The 22,267-nt window shown below is 52.6% G+C and overlaps 7 protein-coding genes and 2 non-coding genes across 9 annotated transcripts; 3 read left to right on the top strand and 6 right to left on the bottom strand.

Moving 5' to 3' along the window:
* Positions 1-440: 440 nt before the first annotated feature.
* On the bottom strand, positions 441-520 carry QC762_0062330. The gene has a single exon. It is a non-coding gene; the product is annotated as a tRNA-Asp (tRNA).
* A 120-nt stretch (positions 521-640) lies between these two features.
* Positions 641-3,379, bottom strand: QC762_401260 (uncharacterized protein; the record flags this gene model as incomplete). The annotated part of the gene is made up of 3 exons (XM_062889582.1): positions 1,587-3,379; positions 1,316-1,527; positions 641-1,263 (listed from the first exon to the last, which is right to left on the bottom strand). Exons 1-3 carry the CDS (start codon positions 1,970-1,972, stop codon positions 641-643), a joined length of 1,221 nt encoding a protein of 406 aa, XP_062743100.1. The 5' UTR covers positions 1,973-3,379.
* Positions 3,380-3,595: 216 nt separating this feature from the next.
* Positions 3,596-3,683, bottom strand: QC762_0062310. Its single transcript has one exon. It is a non-coding gene; the product is annotated as a tRNA-Tyr (tRNA).
* Positions 3,684-6,090: 2,407 nt separating this feature from the next.
* QC762_401250 (uncharacterized protein) lies at positions 6,091-8,346 on the top strand (the record flags this gene model as incomplete). The annotated part of the gene is made up of 1 exon (XM_062889581.1): positions 6,091-8,346. The coding sequence occupies one exon, from the start codon at positions 6,091-6,093 to the stop codon at positions 8,344-8,346; it is 2,256 nt and encodes a 751-aa protein (XP_062743099.1).
* Positions 8,347-8,474: 128 nt separating this feature from the next.
* QC762_401240 (uncharacterized protein) lies at positions 8,475-10,562 on the bottom strand (the record flags this gene model as incomplete). Its single annotated transcript, XM_062889580.1, has 3 exons — positions 8,475-8,908; positions 8,976-10,233; positions 10,283-10,562. The coding sequence occupies 3 exons, from the start codon at positions 10,560-10,562 to the stop codon at positions 8,617-8,619; spliced, it is 1,830 nt and encodes a 609-aa protein (XP_062743098.1). The 3' UTR covers positions 8,475-8,616.
* A 1,157-nt stretch (positions 10,563-11,719) lies between these two features.
* Positions 11,720-13,196, bottom strand: QC762_401230 (uncharacterized protein; the record flags this gene model as incomplete). Its single annotated transcript, XM_062889579.1, has 3 exons — positions 12,361-13,196; positions 12,004-12,309; positions 11,720-11,954 (listed from the first exon to the last, which is right to left on the bottom strand). The coding sequence occupies exons 1-3, from the start codon at positions 13,098-13,100 to the stop codon at positions 11,720-11,722; spliced, it is 1,281 nt and encodes a 426-aa protein (XP_062743097.1). The 5' UTR covers positions 13,101-13,196.
* Positions 13,197-13,869: 673 nt separating this feature from the next.
* QC762_401225 (uncharacterized protein) lies at positions 13,870-15,242 on the top strand (the record flags this gene model as incomplete). Its single annotated transcript, XM_062889578.1, has 3 exons — positions 13,870-13,919; positions 13,975-14,696; positions 14,761-15,242. 3 exons carry the CDS (start codon positions 13,870-13,872, stop codon positions 15,240-15,242), a joined length of 1,254 nt encoding a protein of 417 aa, XP_062743096.1.
* A 1,057-nt stretch (positions 15,243-16,299) lies between these two features.
* On the top strand, positions 16,300-19,534 carry QC762_401220 (uncharacterized protein). The gene is made up of 6 exons (XM_062889577.1): positions 16,300-17,561; positions 17,618-17,929; positions 18,005-18,540; positions 18,596-18,917; positions 18,968-19,107; positions 19,173-19,534. Exons 1-6 carry the CDS (start codon positions 17,387-17,389, stop codon positions 19,356-19,358), a joined length of 1,671 nt encoding a protein of 556 aa, XP_062743095.1. The 5' UTR covers positions 16,300-17,386; the 3' UTR covers positions 19,359-19,534.
* A 458-nt stretch (positions 19,535-19,992) lies between these two features.
* QC762_401215 (uncharacterized protein) lies at positions 19,993-22,206 on the bottom strand (the record flags this gene model as incomplete). Its single annotated transcript, XM_062889576.1, has 1 exon — positions 19,993-22,206. The coding sequence occupies one exon, from the start codon at positions 22,204-22,206 to the stop codon at positions 19,993-19,995; it is 2,214 nt and encodes a 737-aa protein (XP_062743094.1).
* Positions 22,207-22,267: the final 61 nt, after the last annotated feature.

Below are 22,267 nucleotides of genomic sequence, written 5' to 3'. Positions count from 1 at the left end.
CTGCCTTCTTTCGCTAGGCATCTAGATTGGATATTCGGACCACGAGGCATCTCTTCTCTGGAAGTTGTGGCATTCGGGGATTTCGCTCACGGTCGAAACGGTTGGGCATTGCACAATCTATTTGTCTGCCGCCAACCAGGAAAGAGGTACCGCGTCTTTGACGCCAGGGATAAGATCAATAGACACGAGTGGATCGACACGGCGCACAAGTATAAGAGCTTTCTCGAGTCTTGTCCTATTGGGCCTCTGGTCGACAGTCTCGAGGATCGTACGCTGAAATGGTGGAGGTTCTAGTGCGTCATGACTCGGAACGATAGCTTACAGTCCAGGACCAAGGGGTTTACTAAACGAAACACAGCGAAGTTGACACAAACATTATAATAGCTTGTTCCGTGCAAAACTGCAGCAACAGCCTATAGCAGGTGCCAACATCTGCTCAGTCTTCCATAGTATAGTGGTCAGTATGTGAGCTTGTCACCCAACGACGCTCGAGACCCGGGTTCAATTCCCGGTGGGAGAGTCCTATGATCTGATTCATTTTTGTGATCTTTTTGAAAAATATGGCTTTGCAAACTTCCATGTCTTTGAACAAACGCTCGTCATCAACTTCATAACTTCATCACTGTTGAGTACCACCCTCTTATTTCCGCGTCGTGTTTCTGATTCTGTCGTAGGCATCACTGTGATATTGCCCTATCCACCATGCCAGCTGGTCAACAACCCCATCCACTAACCCATCCAGCTCGGCGTTCGCTTCCCAGTTCAGCCCAACCAAGTCGCTGCAGTGAGTCCCCCCTTTCACCAACCTCACCTGCAGCCCATCCTTTTCCATTTCGGTCACTAGACCACCAGGTCGGAACGTGCTGCTCAGCGTCGCATCCCTCCATGGATCATACTGCCCATTTGTATTCATCGTTCTCGTCACGTTCGACGTCAAGTCCCAGCCACCTGTTCTGACGTTGACATCGTCCGCTGTCTTGCCTTCCGCCAAGGTATAGGTCGTGTTTGGAAAGAATCGCGGGCACAGGGAAGCCCAGTACTCTGCTGTCACGTACTCGGAGATGACTCTTGGGTAGGACGATGACAGTGGCGGTGCGCTTTGCCACCACTCAAACGGTTCGTTGCAGAGAAGCCACCACCATTGTCTGTTTCCCCAGTTCTTTACTGACAAGTCGGTGAAGGCCAGAGAGGAAGCGTTCATGTTTTGGAGGCAGAGGGTGCTGTTTTCATCTTGCCATTCAGGATAGCCGGACTTGGCACAGACTAGAGATATTGTTAGCTTCAATGCGACGTCTAGAAGAAATGGGAGACACACAACCAGGAACGACATCCTCCTTGATGTACCTCGCATACCCCTCCAACGCCTTCTCAAGCCCAACCCCGTCCTCTCCAGGAACGGTTGCATTGGGGTCCACTGGATACATCCCCTCGACATAATCGCAAAACCGATAAAACGGCGAGTACCCTATATTCTTCTCCGAGTAAAACTGCGTCGTCTGCAACGACGCCAAACCCCAAGTCAACTCCCTGTCTTCTGTTAGCACACCATCCCATCCAACCAACCCAGATAGGAATAAGAAACTCACGCAGCAAAATCCTCATCCTCCAACCCCCCCAACCCAAACTTTTCCTTCAGTCCCTCTTTCTCCCCCTCCGTCCCACCCCCCAAAACCTCATCCGCAAACACCACCACCCTCTCCACATCCCTCGTACAATTCTTTGGCATAGCCTCCAAAACCGGAACAAAATACTGCCAAAAATCCCCAATAGCCTCCACAACAGCACTACTCCCATAATAAGCAAAAAACGCCCTCTCCTTCCCCTCCTCCCCTTCTTTCTCCTCCAATCTACTCAGCCAAGTCGCCAAACTCCCCGCATAACTCCCCCCAGTATAAACCCACGCCGGCCCCCCTTTCCCCGTCCCATCCCCGGCCTCTTTCAGGACATCCCACTCCCTCGCAAAATACTGCATATCCCTCAGCGCGTTCTCCAGCGTCAAATGCCGCAAGTTCTCCTCTGTTAGCTCTTCAAAGGGGGATGACTCCCCGTAATAGCGATGTTCCACCACCACGACGGCACCCCCGACGGCTTGTGCTATGCGGCCTGGCAACCGCTGGTTGGAGAGGTAGGCTTCGTCAAAGTTGGAGGCGTCTTGTTCGCCGGGGTTGAAGAGGATGATTGGGGCGCCTGGGCCGGAGTACCATTCTGTTGAGTACCAGTATCGTTGGCCGAATGTGCCGAGGGAGGGGGAGGGGTGGGAGAGAAGCTGGGGGAAGAGGCCTGAGCCGTGGTGGGGGGAGGAGCGGCGGGTGTGGGAGGGGTTGTAGGGGCCTAGGTCGACTTTGGGAGGGATGAGGGGGTGGGGGTGGAGGAGGGGTGGGAGAGGGTGAAGGGGAGGAGGGAGAGGAGGGTGGTGGTGATAGTTGGGGGTTTCATTATGTGTTGAGAATAGAAGGAGAGACGATAGCGAGGGAAAAGAGAGTGACTGGAGAAAGAAAGAAGGCGGTGGTGGTGATGTGGGAGCTCGGGAACTATCAAAGGTGCAGCTTGACCACCTTTTACCTATTGGTTATGAATAAGCATGCATATTTTTTGATCTACAGCATCAGGGGTTTAGGCCAGGATACACAATGGATCGACAGGTCCTGCCGGGGCGAATGGCAACAACACCGGATCCGTCCGCTTCCACTTGTGTAGGTTGGGAACCCACAAAGGACACCCACTGATATGCAGCTCGCCATCGTCATGGACCATCTGCCGCCGCCAAATCAGCAAGCAAAAGCCGTGCATTGACAACCGCCATTGGTGGTTGGGTGCCTACATGCAGAAGAGGTCGAGGGCAGTGTAACCCGGGCAAAGAGGATGATCCCAGCCCATCTCCCGAACCACCCGGTTCTGCCAGCGGAAAGGTGCCTGACAAGCTCAATGCTGTACCTGATTTTTGTGGAGGAAGTGCCGGGTAGGTGCAGCGTGCAGCAAGCCACTGCGTTTCAAAGCTGCCATTGCTATCGATACCGGATGTAAGTTGTCTCGGCCTTCGGGAGAGGCTAAGGCAACGTGGTGGTGAAAATCTGGGACGGACTGTGGGATTCGGGGAATATATTGGGCGGGGTTGTCGTCAGCAACCCGCCCAGAAACGCCTCACTTGGGACAGTTCATTGGATGAGATGTTGTTTATAGAAGATCAGCCTGCGGAAAACGTCGATGAAACGTTGAGGTTGGCAGTGGTTGGTGGGGTTCATCCGATCATTGTTTTCGCCAGAGCTGTGTCCGCCCACAAAACATTGGAAGGCGGTTTGTGTGAAGATTCTTCAGTTGCCAAGAGACGCTTCTGCAGGAACCGAGTTATCGGAACCACGTCATCCAGACATCAGATTTCTCCAACTCCTAGCCATTCCCTTTCGCTCCTTTTTACCCAAATGTGGTCATCTTTGGAGATGTTAAAAGACAAAGAATTGTGGTGGCATAAAGCACAGACCAGCTCACCCCTCGCGGTTTTCGGCCCGAAAGCCACCGGCGAATGACGCATAATTCCCGCATATCTCCACTGGCACACAAGTGCAGAACCCGCCTTTGGCCTACAACAAATTCAAATCCCCTTGTGGTGTAGTTGGCTATCACGTTCGGCTGTAAAGGAATTTATTGATACCGAAAGGTCACCGGCTCGATTCCGGTCGAGGGGACATATATCTTTTGCATTTTTGCCAACAGCAAGCATTTCGTTTCTGTTCGTTTTTTGTTTCAGTCTCCCATCATGTCCGGCGTTTCTCTCGTTTCCTTGCAGTCGAGGCTTGATCAAGACAAAAAAAGAGTTAAAACATTCTGGTATCATTATAGCGCGCGTATTTCTCCGCCCATTATATGCCGTCAAAACCCCGTTGAACACCCCCTGCCTCCAAGTAAACAACCCAAACCAAACCATTACACTCCCTAAACACCCCCCAAAGCATGCAAACACTCCACGCTCCTATCCGTCCTCCTCGCATCCGTGACATTATACCCACTAACACTAATCCTCACATACAACCCCCTCTCAATCCCACCATTCGCCACCCTCACCGTCGGCGTCTCACTCCCGCTCAGCGTATCCACCATCTTGAACCCGCACTTTGCCACCATCGGCACGACAGCATCGACAAACACCTTTGGCTCCTTTTTCGTCCTGTCCTCTATGTGGCACTCCTTGCTGCATTTATTCCCGCATGAGCTGCCTGAGCAGGACCACCGGCACTTTTGCTTGCATTTTTGGATTTGGTAGCACTCGGAGAACCAGCCGTGGATGGTGCCGGTGATGGATTTTTGAGTGGGGGAGGGAGAGGAGGTGATGAAGTGTTGGGTCCAGGGTTGGTCGCGGATGCAGATGGAGGCGGAGGCGCCTGAGGAGGTGATGGTGAGGGCTGCGCCGATGAGGGTTGAGAGGCGGGGGCCGGAGGATGCGGAGCGGGAGGAGGCCCGGGAGGAACTGCGGCGGGGGAGGTCGAAGGTGGGAGGGGTAGGGATGCGTTGGGCGCTGTGGGTGGATGAGGCTCTTGAGGAGCAGGATGAACGAGAGGAGGAGCGGGAGTGGGAGACGATGGGGACTGCTGCGACTGCTCCGTGGGGGGCCAGGTTTGTTGGCTCACATGTAGTTGGGGTGGTGGTGGTGGTGGTGGTGGTGGTGGTGATCTTGTCGGTGTGCTCGGTCTTTGTCTTCTCCGGTTTCTCTTTCTTGGGCAGCTTCCATGTTGCTGGCCGCTTGATGGAAAACGGAGCTGGGGTTTGGTCATACGTCAACCATGGTTTGGGAGTCTCTTTTGGCTTGGCGAACTTGCGCCAGAGAAAGTAGACCAGAAAGCCGACAGCTAACCCGCCTACAATGGCAACGGTGATGATGGCGTACCGCTTGCGATAGTGGTTCTTCAGGTCCTCGAGCGCATCACCCATGATGACCTTGCTGACAGCCTTCAGACACTCCTTTGGGTACCGGTCCTCGACAGCCCAATTCCACATCTTGTTCGCATCGCAGATAACGCCCTTGACATCAACACGGGTGGTGAGCTGGCATGCGTTGTACGCAAAGTTGGGATCATCGCAACTGGTGCAACCCAAGTAACAACCATCATATGCGTCAGTCCTCGCCAGTCGGATCCATTTGGCCTCATCATTGTCCACCGCAGCGTTCGCAACCAGATTCTGAACATATGCGACGACGGCATAGGTCCCCCCTCCCATTATGGCGGCGCCGACCAGGAGCGCAATCGGCAGTCCCAACTTGGGCAGTATCGACTCCTTTTCCTCCTCGACATCGTGGGCGTTGTCCGCGTCTTCTCTGGCCTGAGTGTCTTCATCGCGGTCCGAGTCGGAGGATGGGTCGCCGGCAATAAACGGGTTCCCGGGGTGGGGCTCCTGCTCGTCAGTGGAGCCCTTCACTTTGTCGATGATGTCCATTTCTGTTTGCCGCCAAATGACGCCAAAAATCGACGGATCGTGAACAAAACAAATCGACCTTCCGCACCAAAATCGAGCGAGAGGACGACAGAAATACCACAAAAAAATTGGCCAAAACGACGGTGAGGCAGCCCCGAAACCTCGCATGCGACTACCGACGGCGAAATGGTTCTCGACCAGTCTGGGATTTTCAGCTCGAACTGGGCTAACGCGGGCGCCACCAAATTTGTGGATGCTTGGTGCGGTCTTGGATCGCTTATTTCCAGTACCTGACCAATGATGACCCTTACCAGCATCTCAACGGCCTGTCCCAGAAGTTGCTTGGCTCTTTCTGATTTGGGGCACCAGGATGCAGAGGGAGGCTTTGGGATCTTGGGCCGGAACAAGCCGTGAATTCACCGACCTCATGGTGGGATTGAGCTTTTCATTACGCAGTAGCTCTTCCATCATCATGTTAGTTCACCAGTGATATGTTGGTCACGAAGGGCCTCAACACTGCTTAAAAAACTTCTAGTTGGTGAGACCAACAGGTAATAATCACGTGAGGGGCGGGCCCTGGTGAGTCTCTGTTGGCCCTCATCCGGCTCGAACCAACAGCATTTGATGAAACCTTTTGCTGGGCAACATGGAAATTCACCTTGCACTTGCAACGTCATCCTCATCATGTCAACTCGATGTCCACTTTGTACAGAGCTCTCCATCCAACACCTGTTTGAACTGACGAAACAGGAAGTTGACTTTCATGACTTCCCGTCTTCAGCATATTACAAGCATCACAAGAGTTTCAACGACCTTGAACAGTCAGCGATAAACGGCTGCGACCTTTGTCAGCTAATCATCCACGCCTTCAAACAAAATCCCGTCGAAGAAGACCAATACTTCGGGCTCAGCAGCCAGGATGAGACCATGTCGATGTACGAGAAAGCGAAAAGCCTGGAGCAGTCGGGTATCAAGATCGCTCTCACCAGCACGTATCCATATCGTGATAATTCATCATCACTCACCATTGTGGACACTCTTGCTGTGCAAGTTGGCGGTTTCATGAATGTCGACTATGGCGATGACGATGTGATACAGCTTCACTACGAGATACCTGTCATGCCACTGAGGTTGGTGGTACCCCCGGATCAGCCAATAACTCTGAAGAATGTACGGATTGGAATTTCCGAGCTCGACAGCGATCTTGGCTCACAGGAGAACTTTGAGATCGCGAGGTCGTGGTTACAAGAATGTCAGCAATGTCACAGATGCTGCCAGGATAACAAGGTCCCAACCCTTCCGACAAGAGTAGTCGATGTAGGGACTCCAGATAACGACTTCAAAACACTCAGAGTTGTCCATTCGCACGGGTCTCAAGCTCCGTTTGTAGCGCTGAGCCACTGCTGGGGCGGGAGAATCGAGCCTGTCCTGACCACCAAAACACTGGATACGTTTACGACATCGCTCTCGTTCGACAGCCTCCCGGCAAACTTCCGAGACGCAATAACAATAACGCGAAAGCTGGGCATACAGTACCTATGGATTGACTCACTCTGCATCATGCAAGATTCCAGACAGGATTGGGAAGTCGAGTCGAAAAAGATGGCTCAGATCTACGGATCCTCTACCTTTACAATATCAGCGTTTGTATCCGAGCGCAGTACCGCAGGAATTCTCAACCCAGCCCCAACCGCGGGGCCACCACCCATGTCGGTCCCTCTCACGATGCTATCGGAACAGGGTGAAGCTAGAAAGTTGAAACTGGAATGGAGGCATCCTAATGACCGCGAGGATTTGAGGAGGCTAGATATGGCCTGCGTTCTGAACTCAAGAGGCTGGACATTTCAGGAGTTTCTACTCTCGCGCCGCCACCTTATCTACGGAAGACATCAGATATACTGGAGATGCCGCGCTTGCCAGGAATCGGCTGAGGCTGGCATCCTGCCTGAAGGGGACAAGAGAGCTCACTCGGTCTTTGACGACATAACCGCGGTGCTCGACGCCAGTAACGCCTCCGACCTTTCGGCAAAGTCATTGAAAAGAAAAGACCTCTTCCGGGAGTACTACTCGCTTGTGGGAGAATACTCAAACAGGACCCTCACATTTGGGAGCGACAAGCTTCCAGCCCTGTCCGGCATCACACAAAGACTTCACGCCAGTCTGGGGGCGAGATATCTCGCCGGTCTTTGGAGCAGTGACATTAGGAATGGGCTTCTTTGGAAGGAAGAGACGCAAATTGCCCGCCACGTCCAATCTTATCGAGCGCCGTCATGGTCTTGGGCAGTAACAGACGATACAATTCAGTGGGACAGCTACACGACGGACTACGGGCAGGGTCCATATGATCTGGAGTTGGTCGAAGCCAACGTTGAGCCAAAGAACCCCTCCAATCCTTTTGGTGAAATCATGGACGCTCATCTAGTCCTGCGGGGCCGTACGAAGAAATTATACCGAAGTGAGCAAGTCTTCCCCAAGTCTTACTTCCCCGGCCCCAACCACGAACCCAGCATAGGTGAAGGCTCTTGGGATGAGCCGGTCGACGGGAGCCCCCGAAGGAAAGGTCTTGACGTTACCACTGCGCTGCTTTATATCCACAACGTGGATGATGTGGGGGATGATGCTATTCTGTCTGTGTGGAGACAGTATGACTGGGTGGAAGCTACCATTGAAGAAACGGAAATCCAGCCGGCGTGGTTTGATCAAAAGAACGAGTACCTGGCACTCCTGGTTAGAATAAGCTCTAAAGAGAACCCATTCAAAAAAGATGGCACTGTGGCATATAAACAGGACGACGCGAGACTCATGTGTCTGGCTCTTCGTCGTGTTGTTGGCAGGGAAGATGAGGTGTATGAGCGGGTGGGAATGCTGTGGGTTCGTGCAGATCAATGGGATGTGGGATGGATTGAGAAGTGGGAATTAAAGACAACCACTCTGGTGTAGAGCACAGTCATATCAATCTCTGCCAGGAAGAACCCGCTTCCACCTGCTGACCGGTCCATGGCATAGGTGGCTGGGGCATCGACCAAGGCCAACCATCAGAGGAGCGGGAAAACCGCGTGCGGTTCCTAGTTGGGAGATGATGAGATGAGGTATTGCTTGGGAGAATAAGTGAAATTCTTCAATTGCTACACTCTAGCCTACAATATTCTCCTAGCATAGCAGATCTGTTGGCCCCCCATGTCGCCAAGCAGCTCGCACAGCTCTTACGAATTACTTCTCAGGATCTACATCCCTCACATTGCCATCTTGGCCCTTTTCTCCTGCTGTGCTTGATACACCGATGCGTTCGGAGTCGCCAGAGTGGCTGTCTGTCCTGTTGAGCGGTCTTCCAACAGCATCGTGAGTGGCGTCCCACTCTGCCAGTTGTTCGACAGGTATTTTGATCACCTTGTGACTTTGCGCTCCGTCTTCCAGCGTCAGAACCTCCTGCCGGATGCGGTACCCTCTCAACTTGGGGAGGAGCCAGATCCAGGCGTAGTAGTAGATGCCGCAACCGAGCAAACTTTTTCCGGCCTATGTCAGCCTTTCGTTTGTCAATCAAGTGAGGAGAGCAACGGAGGAGAACTTACATCCCAGTCCCAGTAACAACATAAGTCGCATACCAAAAGCTCACATTTCCTGCGTATGGTCCGCCCTCGGGAGGGTACCAAGGCATCACAAGCAAATACGCATACACCAGGATATTAAACACCACCACTACAGTCCACGCTTTAAACTCGCCCCTTCCCAACCCGAGCTTCTTCCTCCTGTATCGGACGATGAAAAGTCCTATGCCAACCAAGATGTGAAACAGCGAAGAAGGGTAAACCTGCAAGTCAACCACGAAATTGAACGCATCCCCTGCCGGCGGGGCCAAGATCATGATCACTGTCATGAACCACTTCACAAAGTAAGGCCCGATCGGTGTACCGAACGGTCGTGTGGTTGCCCAGAATCTAGGAAAAGGCAACACGCCCTGGCGACCGCATTCGCGGATCATGCGGGAGGAGCCGATGAGGACGGTGACGAGGTTGCCGAAGGAGGAGAGGGCGATGAGGAAGTTGAGTCCGCGAACCGCGTTTGAGGAGCCAAAGACTGCGGTGAAGAATAACGAGGCGGTGATTTCTTTTGCGGCGCGGAGGTCGGGGAGGGGGACGGAGGCGAAGTAAGCTACGTTAGCGAGGTTGTAGAGGACGGCGACGAGGAAGACGGAGATGAAGGTGTTGCGGCGGAGGGTTTTGATGGGGTTTTTTACCTCGTTGACGACGTTGAAGGCGTTGTCGAAGCCGGTGTAGGAGAAAATGATGCGGTAGAGGGCGTTGTTTAGGCCGTAAGGGGTAGGAGGGAGGCCGTCAAATGCGTTGCGGAAGTTGGAGTGGGGGTCGGGGATGGAGGAGATGTTGCCTCCTAGGACGACAAGCCCGGTGATGGCGATGAAGATGAGGGTGAGGGTTTTGACAATGCCGATTCCGTTGGAGAAGGCGTAGGAGGCTTTGGTGTGAAAGACTACGGCTAGGAAGGCAACGGTGTACGCGGCGATGGCTACGCCTTTGAGTTCCCAGGGGGAGGGGGTGTGGCCGTTTATTCGGAAGAGGTATTGCGCGCAGACGATGGAGTTGCCGCTGCTGAAGGAAAGGACAACGTTGAGGAAGGCGAAGGCTGTTGGGAAGAGCCATCGGGGACGGGGGTAGGCTTGCTCGAGGTAGACGACTTCGCTGCCGGAGCGGTTGGGGAAGTAGGAGGCGAATTCGAGGAGGACGGAGAGGGTGGAGATGGAGGTGAAGAAGCCGAGGGTCCAGTAGATCATGCTCAGCCCGACTGAGCCAGTCCCTCTAAGAATGGCGGAGGCTGTCTGCTGTCAGTGTCTCTCCAAAACCGGCGGCTAGGGGCTACTAACGGGTAGAGTAAACACCAGTCCCAATCATCTTGCTGACATTGAGGAAGATGATGGTGATTGGACCGACAGAGTACCCCAGCGGCGAGCGACTCTCCACTGGGGCTCCTGTGGCCTCCTGGTATGACGGCTGGGAATCATTTCCTCCTTTCTCCAGCGTGTATTTGAGGCTACCGTCTGATACCTCGGCGCTGTTGACTCGGGTCAGTGCCGGCGCATCATGTGTCGTTGGCTCATCGTTGTCGTCCCGCGACCGAAAGGGTCGACGCCAGTTGAAAGACATAGTCTTCTGCCCGACAATGTGCCGTTACTCTTGTTTGCTTGCAACTTCGACCCAAATCTGCAGTGTCAACAACAAAAAGTCAAGAAGCGGGGAGTCGAGAAGAGATGACGTGCCGTGGAAGCACGACTTTATCTACCCGTATGCTCGTGAGACAATCCAGGTCGTACTGCAGTTCATTTAGATGGGGATGGAGCAACCTTAAGTGGTGGACTGTTCCAGTCGAGCAGCTTGGTGAGACATTCCGCATTCTTCACACGTATATGCGAGCGTCAGATACCTGGCTCATGGCATCACTTTGTATTGCAGCTTGTGTTCTTGAACGTTGCGTCGACCAGTGATAACTTCCTTCGTGCGACTTTCCTTATCGGTCCCTTGTTTGTGTCGTGGTATTATCTCCCGACTTGGATGGTACCCGTTGCAGTGCGAGCTTCTGTTGCGGTTTTCCCGGCCTTGGCTCTCTGGCCATGGTAGTTGGACGGCAGATCATCCGTCCAGAACCTGACAGTTTTTTTTCGCCGAGCAAAACCGACAGGACTTTGCCTGCCAATACGGGCAGGAGAATTGTGATTGCAATTTTGGGGAGCTGTCTGGATGGCTGTCGCTCATTGTTGGCGAGGATAACGCCATCGGGTGAGCTCGCATTTCAGTGGTAGGATAAAACCTGGGGACCCTATATCTGACGGGAGGAAGCGGGGTGGGAAAAATGCAGCATGGTAGGACGAGGGATATCAGAGAGCTAAACAGCATCTTGTAGAATCTGGTCTGTAGTTGCAACCTGCATACCTATGGTGGCTGATATTCATCGACTAAGAAGCTTGCCAGCGCCTCTTCCGCCATCTTGCGTGCGCATGGTACCGTCTTGGTCTGAAGCGCCTGCTATGGGTTGCTCTTTGGTGGGGGGTCTGTCATGGACAGTGAGCGGTGCCAATTGTGCTGATATTGGATGCCCAACCAGCTGTGACTTTTGCACCCCGGGTCGGCGTCCGGTACTACCTGCCAGATTAGGCATTCATCTTCCATCGCTCGTCATTATGCTTGCCAAAGATGTGATCTTTCGTGATACCCACTTCCATTCTTGATCCTACCGATACTAAAGCGACTGATGACCTGCTATTGTGGCTTGATGCCGAAAGTTGATGCCTCTGTTGCCAAAGGCCTCACGAGGGAACCAACATGCGCTGACTTGCTTGGACAAGTCTATGCCACCCTTTTGCCACCAGACCCTTCCCACCTGGATTACTATCACTGCCGGTCGCAATCGGTGGCTCGAGAGGAAAGACGGTATTTTCAGGCTTGACGTCCTTGTACACCCTATCCCACTTGTTCCTCAGAGGTTCAGGTATCTCCCAAGCATACTCTGGATCACGGAGCCAGATCCGAATCAGATGACGTCTGTGTTTGTTAGCATCATTGTGAATACTCGGTCAAAAGATCAACTTACTGTTTCTCTTTAGAATCCTGAAAGCTTGCACGGCCGTGAAACAAGCCGAAATTGTTGATGTACTGGATGTCTCCCTGGCGAAAGTCAAGAGAGAGCGCATACTTCTCCGCTGTGAAGTGCAGCGCATCCAAAGCCTCGGCTTGTGCTTCGGTGAGGGGTGGGATGTTGGCTGAGCGAGGGAGGCCCAGGTAGCCGGTAAAGGTTCGTCGTGAATAATGGAGAATCACACGTTCTGGGGTGGTATCTTTGGCCGGCTCGTGGTACAGTAACGGAGCATGCCAGTAAGGGATGTCTATCTTGCCGAATCTGGAGGACATTAGCTCCATGAAACAAGGAGTTAGAAGAGCGCAAACTCACGTATCCGCTGCCCAGTATTCTGACAGCGTGTGGATAAGATCGGGCCGAGTGGCAGCCAGCTCATTGTACACCTTCCAGCTGCTCGACAAGTAGCTCTCCCCTCCTCCAACACCCTCAGCTAGGCAAAGCAATGCAACAACGTCACCAATATCTGTATGAAAGGCTTGTTTAACATTGGTGTAGGCTGGAGCTCCGATCTTGCTGCCATCTACCACTGAGGTCATGTCTTTCACGTGGGCCAGAGCAACATCAACTCCGGTATCCAGAAAGGATTGTCGACCACGGACAGGTGCAATGTGACAGGAGATCCCGGCGTACATGATGATGTTTTCTTCTCGAGTGTGGCTCGCCACAGGAACACCGCGGATCACTTTGAACCCGTGGCCCATGTGTATCTCCTTGGAGATGTCTCGTAGAGTCTTGTGGAGATTGGGAAGCGGGAAGGTGTCTTGGTTGATGAATCCGAGTCCCAGGTTCTGAGCTTTGAAATGCCGGAGAGCTGATTCGATCTCGGTCAGGTCATCGGTCGTCAAGGTGTAGTTCCAGTCGTACTTCTCAGCAAGGTCTTTCCCATCCCAGACAAGATCATTTTGAATTTGCTGTGGAAAGCCACTCGGCAGGTCTTTTGGTAGTTTTTCGGTCTGCAATCGACGCTGGGTTCTAGCAAGGTAATTGTCGTAGTCGAGGTTGTAGCTGATATCTGGCGGACCATGAGGTCCAGTTACAAGTGTTTTCGTCATCTCGCCTGGGATATTCAGTCTGAGAGAATTCCTAACGGTTGCAGACGACAGCAAGGTGGTTGCCTTTTCAGCTCCAGGAAGACTGTGGCGGAGGGCATGCGCCGAGAAGCAACTTCAGCTTTATCCCCTCATTTCCACGTCTGGAAAGCCAATCATCTCGGTTGGCCCCACATTTGACGTTTGCTCATGACTGCACGTTGTGTACAGCCTCACGACTACCCGAGCAAGCGACAATGCCAAGTAGGTACTTGGATATTCTGATGATTCCAGGCTTCAGACCATGGAATACCAGCATGGAAGTTGCACTTAAACGCCGACGTGGTCACCGTTGAGGCCACCACCCGCGCCTGTCCCTTCGCCGTACCCAATCCCTTCCAGCGTCACGATGGTCGCTAAGTGTAGGAGCCAACAAAGGCCCGCCTTTTCACCAGATTCACACCTGGGTTTGCTCTTAAGGTTGGTTTTCTTACTGTTTACTTTTACTCTGGACAACCAACAACAACACTGTATTATCAATTTTGTCAATCAATTTCCCTGCCTTTTGGCCTCACTTTTCGCCGGGTGTGACTTTACTAGGCCACCGCCCTACACTAAGACGTGGCGTACTGCGCCCTAAAATCTGTTAAATTGCCCGACTTTGGTTTTGTCAATCTACTGAACGGTTGATTTTCATCAAAAGTCCTTGAGCCTCCTTTTGGTAGGTTATTTCTGAAACTTTTGCTCTTCGCGCTCGTTTATTCTTTCAAGTTGTACAATGAATTATCTATATATGCCACCCATATCTCCCAACTTGCAATCACCATTGACGGCGAGAAAAAGGATAGTTTTTTTATACGACTGAGTCTTTTGAGACGAGTGGATATGAATCATACTACAGTGACGAACTAGGGGATGCCGAACTCCCTCGATTCCAGAAATCAAAACTGATCAAAGCCGATGCGTCCCATCATCCGGAAGTTTCGAAGTGCCTTCTCCAAGCCGGATTCAAGTATTCTGTTGCGAGACAACTCACAGAGCATGAACTGCAATTTTGGAACGTACAGGAGTTGAACCAGACTCTGAGGCTTGTTGATGCCACGGTGGATGACATTCGGTTTCGCAGACTAAAGTCTTTCGAGGTTGTTCCATCCTTGCCGAGCAGGATAGGACATGGAAGAGTCCATTTCAATCCATCAGACTTTGTTAAACCAAGGTGGAAACAGATCCAAGAGTCAGCCGACACACTGGGCGCCCTATGCGTTAACAAGGACGGCGACCTCCGCATTGTGCCTCCAGGTGGTTATGCAGCGTTGTCTCATGTGTGGGCAGAAGGGCTTGGATCAGATGAAACAAACGGAGGGCTTCACCGGAGCTTGGTGGTACAGTTGTTTGACAAGCTGGCACACACCGACATCGAGTGGCTGTGGATTGACAGCTTGGCTATTCCGGGTACCGGACATCAGCTGGATCACGCGGAGGCCGAGATGAAATCCAGACTTATCAATGCTATGGCGAATATCTACCGCCAGGCGAAGCAGGTGGTCATCGTTAATGCTTTAGCTCTGCGACTGTGGTCAAACGATCCCGCCGATCTCGGCGTAGTCCTTGGCTTCGGCAGTAAGTTGTCTCCATATAAGAATTAGAATCAGTCCTAGTAAAGAGCACTAACTGGAATGAACAGGATGGCTAACACGCGTCTGGACCTATCAGCAAATCAAGCTCGTTGGACATACGATTGTTTTAACCCGTGAGGGATCGGTTTGGTTCACCGATGTATTCATTTGCCTCAAAGCAAGAGATGGTTTGTTCACACTGGCCCAGACTTTTCTACATCTACAGCGACATGGCAATATTCCCGTGCAACTTGCAGATATCGTTGTCGGGTGTACAAAAAGGGAGGCCAGCGACATTATTAACAACGCCGGTGCTCTCTTTCCGGTGATCGGACTCGAATGGAAGCACGGCCTATCGCTCGATGACGGGATGAGAAAGATTTACGAGGCCCGAAGACACGAGGCGGTGAAAATGGTTCTATACCATGGCCCACCAAGGGCGACATATCCTGCATGGGCTCCAGCCTGGCTTAACCAAATGCGAATTGTCGACCGCGAAGTAGGCAACCAGAGATGGGAAACTAGGGGTATATATGAAGTAGTATATTGAAGCTTCTTAGGCAAAGGACAGTCTTTCGCTAGGAAGACACAGGAACATTGTCCCGACCCACCAAAATGGCATCCTAGAAGCCTGCCCAATAACAGTCGACAACGCGGAAAACAGCCTCTGGATTCCTTCTACACGGGTCAGGGGCCACAGGAAAACTAGGAAAACCGACTCTTTGGTCTCTTGACATGCTGGAGGACCAGCCAGGTACCCTGTATGTCAAGTTCGTAAAAGGTCTAAACAACTATAATGAGAGTAGAAAACAAAAATAAAACACCAGGAAACCCCGGGAACGCAAGATACAACGCTTCAGCAGTGGCCCTGCCCACTGCACCAAAACAAAAAACTAAGCTTAGTGACGGGAGGCTTGCAAAGCCCCGAGCGAGGGTGGCGTCTTTTTTGGTGCCCTCAAGAGGGCACCTAAATAACTACAGGAAACAACATTGATATTTGATTCTCAACTTCAAGGCTTCAATGGCAAGGTTTAGTAACAAGAGGATAGATTTGGTTGTTGAGATGCGTTATCTAGGATATACGACGAAGAGGGCGAAAGTTGTAGATTATATATCCACCAAGCCACTGAATACCCTCAAGAATGACCTGGGCGCAAAGACCCTACTTTCTCTTATTCTCCCCAGGTAATATCTGATCATATCTAACTCCTCACCCACCCTCCTCACCATCTGTGCCGTCATGTCCTTCTCGCTTGGTTATTCGGCTTCCCCTTCTCGGAACCAATTTTCTCAGCCTCATATCCTGCAGTATTAGTCTCTCTCCTCCACAAACAATCAAACGTCTTCCAAGGCCGAGACCCTACACACAGACCAACGCTGTTCATCAGGGTCCATCCGCCCACGTCGCCCCGCAGCGGAAGAGGCCATGAGGGAACCTTCAGGGGTGGCACGTGAGAGGAGCTAACCCCCAACAGGAAGCGTCCTTAGGTAACGCCGCCGGCCATGATTGGACACCAAATCTCAAAGCAGAATGCGGCCGGGCGCGTATCTCGCCCGGTGCAGCTTCGTCCTCTCACTTGCATGACCGTACACTATCTTCTCACAACATACAGGACAGACTCCATCTTCACTGCACTCTTCCCGCGGTGGATTACCTCTCCAGACGGACGATATGGAGCCTTTTTCATCACATCTGATAGTGCAGAAAGGAAACTATCCGTGATTTAGCCAATGATGCCTGTCAAGTATTTGGTCCTCGACCCGTTGACCCCCGCATTCCGGGCCTCATCGGCACCGGACCGTTGCATTCAAGATCGGGGTCAAGCGACAAGCCAAGGGAAGCCAATGCGCATTGTTATCAAACAAAGAGTGTCGTGCGTCCAAGTCTCGAGATAAGGAAACAAGAAGGATATTAAGAAAACAATCGACAGTAGTTGTATAATCGAGATGCAGTTTCATCAAGATCGACATATGACGATAGCCTGCCTGCGACACCTTCATTGAACGAATCCAACAGAAAAGGGGGGAACCATCCGGAAGCACAGCAAGCCTGAATTCGCCAATGAAGAGATGACAGGATATTCCGGACCAATTCTGGACCAATGAGTGGTGGTGGGTGAGGTCTGGAAAGAGATTCTGCATGTACCGGGTAGCATGCGGCACTCGCTGATAAGGTGAGGTCGACGGCGTTCCCCGCACTTGTCTTGGGTGTGTCTCTGCCGCTAAGCGCAGGAGCAAGACCGGAAAGGAGCACCTTGATGGGTTGGGTAAGATGAGATGAATGAAAGAAATACGTCTGGCGATATCCAGCATAAAAAGAAATCGCAGAAATGGCGGATATACGCTCTCAAAAGAGGGACGAAGAGAAACAAGTTTTGAACAGATCGTGACATGCTCGCCGGTGCCGGATCGGCTCGCAAAAGCAGTGTCTCTGATGCTGCCCGCTTGCTGCTGCAGGAAACATGGGAGGGGTGGGTGCAGCGCTACGGCATGCCGAATTTGGGGGGTAGCAGCGCATCGTCCAGGGCTGGAAAAGGTATGAGATGAGAGGTCTGGCCTGACTGACCTCCCCCTCAATACCAAGTTTTTGCCACCGCGTGTAAGTGAATACGTGAAAACTCTGAAGCCCTGCTGTTTTTTGACCCAGACTAAAGGAGACGGAATAAACACTTGGGAGCCATTAACCCACAAGATATGCACACTGAACAACAACAACACCAACCCATCATGGGCGACCCCGAGATGGAACAGACATATGAGACAACATCTCTCCTCACCACACAACAGAAGCCAGGATATGTGACATTTCCAGAATCCCACCATGAAGACTCATGGCGGCCTTCCGCGGGCTTCTGGTGGATCGAGACAGGTACGCAAGGCTGGTGAAGAGGAAAAAGAATGTCCCAGCTAACCACTATTGACCAGCTCTATGGGCAAATGTCTTTCTCTCTGGCTTCGATGGGACTATCACCGCCTCAACATATGCCGCCATCAGCTCCGACTTCGGTGCAGCCAACAATGCCGCCTGGCTAACGACTTCGTACCTCATCACCAGTACAGCCTTCCAGCCTCTCTACGGCCGCTTCTCTGATATGTTTGGGCGGCGAATCTGCTTCTTCATCTCCACCCTGACCTTCATGATTGGGTGTTTTGGCTGTTCCATGGCGCAGACAATCTTGACACTAGATATCATGAGGGCTGTGACAGGCTTTGGCGGCGGTGGGCTGATCACAATGGGTGAGTCTTGTGCCCCTTTCTCAGACGCTCGAGCGGTCGTGCACCCCGAGACACAGTTATTGACGTTATCTCCAGCAACTGTCATCAACTCCGATATGATCCCCTTCAAGCAGCGCGGCATGTACCAGGCCATGCAAAATATCCTCGTTGGTTTTGGCGCAGTCTTGGGCGCTTCGCTCGGAGGCTCGATCACTCAAGCCATTGGCTGGAGATGGTGCTTTTTGCTGCAGGTTCCAGTCTCTTTCTTCGCCCTCGTGGTGGGTTATTTCGTGTTGGAGAATCCTGCCTGCATGGTTCCTCAACTAATCCCTCTCTCCACCACACAACGTGTTCGCTCGGCAATCAAAAGGCTGGATTTGTCGGGCTCGCTGTTTCTCGTTGGTGGACTGCTCCTCCAGCTTCTGGGCTTGACGCTTGGCGGCAACGAGTACCCATGGGCTAGCTTTCCGGTGATCTCTTCGCTGGTCGGAAGTACCGTACTATTGTTCCTATTCGTGGAAGTCGAAGCCAACACCAAGGCCATCCCCATGATCCCACTTCGCATGTTGAAAAGCTGGCAGCCGATCGCGGTTCAACTGACCAACATATTCTCCGGCATGGCCTCGTATGCTGTGAGTCCTCATCTTCCCCGAATATTTGGCACACTTGCTGACGCTCGCCCAACAGTACATGTTTATGGTCCCATTGTATTTCCAGGCTGTTCGTGGTGATTCTCCATCGGCGGCCGGTCTCCGGCTTATGATCCCGGCACTCGCGACCCCAGTTGGAGGTGTTGTTGCCGGATGGTCGATGCAGCGCGGTATTAAGCTCTCGTACAACGTTCGGCTGGGCACGGCCATGATGCTCATCGGGAATCTTCTTGCGCTGTCGATGGGCACGACGGGGGCTCGGTGGAAGGAGTTCTTCTACTTGATACCTGCTAATCTAGGTCTTGGTCTGACCAACCCCAGCGTTCTGTTTAGCTTCATCTCTTTCTGGGAGCACAGAGGTAAGAAAAACAACAAGGCTGAAGGAGATTAAGTTGCTAACCGTCCACAGAACAAGCTGTTGCCACCTCTACGGTGTATCTGATTCGGTCCATGGGGACCATTTATGGCGTGACTGTCACGGCTGCCATCGTCCAGAACATGTTGTTGGCGGGCCTTCCCGCCGCTCTTGGTGACAACGTCAGTGAAGAGGTTCGTATTTGGTGTTCCCGACGTTGGTTTGATGCAGGTGACTGACAAGTGGTGTGGTGGCACAGCTGGTTGAGAGGCTGCGCAAGTCGCTGTTCGCTATTGGGGAGCTGTCCCCCACCCAACAACTGGCCGTTAGGGCATTGTACTGTGACGCCCTGAGAATAGCCTTTGCGGCTTCGAGCGGCTTCGCGTTGCTCGCATTTGCCTTTTCGTGGGCGCATAGAACGGGATCGATGCAGAAAAAGGCGTAATGGCGATCCGTGTCGGTTTTGGGCGTTGACGGCGTTTGGGTGAAGTCTTGGCTGCTCGATTGGTGGTGGTCATGCCGGCGTGTACATACTTACATCAAAAGATAGAACAAATAGAAAAGATGGTATCGACCAAGGAAGAGTGTGAGGCAACGCCACTACCCTCCATGATTGCGGCAGATGATGGCATATTTGGGGGAGAAGGAAGACAAGAGGGAGACGAGAGTCGGTGTCGGTCGGGCAATGGGCGTCGTTCTCTCTCCCTGGCGTCAGCCCTCCTCAAAATTGCGTGCGCGCTTGTTGCACCCCCGCTCATGGCGTGCGACTGCCCAACAACACCTTCCAATTTGATGTTGAGATAAGGCATTGACGCTCTGATTGAGTCTCTTATCTCACTCTGATGAAGTCTGATATGTCAAAAACGATGTGGATTGTGGAGGGCAGAAAGATCAACATCAAGCAGTTGTCATGACCAGCCGAACCCTAACCCTACGTCTGTCACCATGTTTACCCCCTGAGTTCACCCCTGTAGCAAACATGGAATATACAATGACCCTGATACACACAAAAGTACAATTGAAGATCTGTATCAAATTTTACGACATTTTACTACCAACGTCAATAAAACCAACAGCGCTTAAAACTCCGAGTCGGGATCCTCCCTTACCAAATCGTTCCGATCGAAATCCGCCCCAACATCCGTCTCCCACAACTTGGCAAAGAAATCCTCCATATACTTGCACCTCGCACCACAAGTATGATACGACCCCAGATCCATCCCAAACCTCGGATCCATCCAGCTGTCCCAGTAACAAAAGTAACTGCTCGTCCTCTGGCTCCCCGCCTTCTGCGTCGTCTTGTACATCTGCATCGCGAACCAAATCCCATCCCATCCCTCCCACCCATCCTTCTTTGTCAGTCTCGTCTTGTTCAAATCCGCACCCGCATACAACCTGTGCCGCACCCACGTTTCCACCTTCCACTCAACATGCAAGTAATCCAACCTCTGGAGAATAGGTTGCCAACTGTTAAAATCCAAAATGCGCGTTGACGGGCCGCTGGGGTAGTGGTAACAGGGTATATCATTCATCCTGGCGAGCACCTCCCTCAAATTGGAGTTGATCTTGAAGTCGTGCACAAGATTGATCTTCCTCACCGCAAGCCCAAAGTCTGCCGGCAAGAAATGCAACGGATCAAGAAAGTGCTCCCAGTTGACCTTGATCTCAAACGTGTTGATCCCGTAGAAAATTCTAAAGGTCTCGAGATGGATCGTCTTGGAAGTAAACATGATCTGGTTGTCACACGGCGGGATGTCCATGCCTACTGTAATCAACGGCGCGCCGGCACCAAGCTTGATCAGCCTGGCATGACAGGTCAAGAGCTCCTTGTAGATCAAGAAGCGGATGTCATACGGGAACGCCATGATGAAGTTCTCTCCGCCGTGTCTCCGGAACCGGCCGATAAAGATATGCCCGGCGCCAAACTTTATTCTTTTAACACGGCCAGTTCGGTGGAGGTCTGGTTTGTTGTAGTAGAGGTTTGATACTCCCGACGCGGTGTCCTCTTCGATGACAAACGACTGGCGCTTGCATTGGGCCCAGTCAGGGCTTGGGGCTTTGTATTGGTAGGAGGCTGCGAGGTTCGCATTGCCGGTCATGCGCCGGAGGGTAGGGTTTCTGGATGGTCCTGGTTGGCTAGAGCTGGCAGAGGAAGAGGGGGGTGCTGGTGCATATCCTCCGGCAGAGGCCCTGTTCCTGCTGGCTTGGGGAGAGTGCCGGTTGATTCCCTGGTTCAAGAGCGGACGGTACGGGTGATAGGTTCTTCCACTGCTCGTGCTCTGGTCCGGCGTGCTTTGGCTTTGAAGTTGTTGCTCCTCCGTCCCAGTCCAGGTCAGCTCGTCGTCTACCTGCTGCTGGCTTCTCTCAGTTTGGTTGTCCTTTAAGCCCAGCCTGTCCTTCGCCTTCTGCCACAACCTCAGCATCTTGGCCGATGGCGGGGGCGCATCATCAACCACCATTGGCTCCTGGTCAATGGGAGCATCCCAGTCAATCTGCGGGAGCTGGACAGGCACACGAGGAGGGTCAGGTCTGGCAGAGGTCTCCGGCTGCCAGTCTAAATCCATCCGGTTGATAGACATGCCTCCAAACGTGCTAGTCAATTGACTGACCTTCTCGCGTTCTTCCCGAGCCTTTGCCAAAAGGGCCTGCCTGTCCAAAATCCCCGCGGTATTTCTTGTACCCGTAGGTCTCAAAATCTTTCTTGCTGCCCGCGCTGCAGTAGGTGACGGGTGCTCCTCCTCATCCGAGTCCTGTCTCTCTTTATCCATATCATCATCATGAATCCATTGCGTTGGCGTAGCTGGTGCGGCCGTACCACCCCGAGGGGGCGAGGTACGGTCATCGTATGTCTGTCTGCCAGCCTCATCCACACGTCGTCTGTTGGCATGAGGTGCAAGGGGCGTCGAGCCCCGTTCCCTTTGTCGTTTATTGCCAGCGACAATAGCCTGCTCCTCGGGTGTCTGAGGTGGTGGGCCCGTCGAGGGCCCGGGAGTGATACCAACACCGACGATAGGGAGATTAGGCGTCTGCCTCGAAAACAGCCTTCGATTCGCAGGTGGCCTGTACCGTACTGGTCTACCCTGGCGACTGTTGTAGGTCGGCGAGCTGTCAGGGTCGTCACTATCAGCTGGAATTCCGGAGGGTCGCTTCCCAGTCGGTCGGCGACGCCTTCCTGCCGCCGGCTTCTGATCCTCGGGGGTCGTATCAATGTCGTCTGAATTCTTTTCACGCCATCCCGATGTCGACTCTGTGGGCCCGAACTTTCCGGATTGATGTGTTGGAATCTCAAGCATTTTCACTTCGATGTCTCAACTCAATATCACTTGTCTGATGATGACTGAATGTATCTTACAT

The sequence above is a fragment of the Podospora pseudocomata genome, chromosome 4 (assembly GCF_035222375.1).
Source record: "Podospora pseudocomata strain CBS 415.72m chromosome 4, whole genome shotgun sequence".
In the NCBI taxonomy this organism is placed as follows: domain Eukaryota; kingdom Fungi; phylum Ascomycota; class Sordariomycetes; order Sordariales; family Podosporaceae; genus Podospora; species Podospora pseudocomata.
This window is presented reverse-complemented; position numbering and strand designations above follow the sequence as displayed.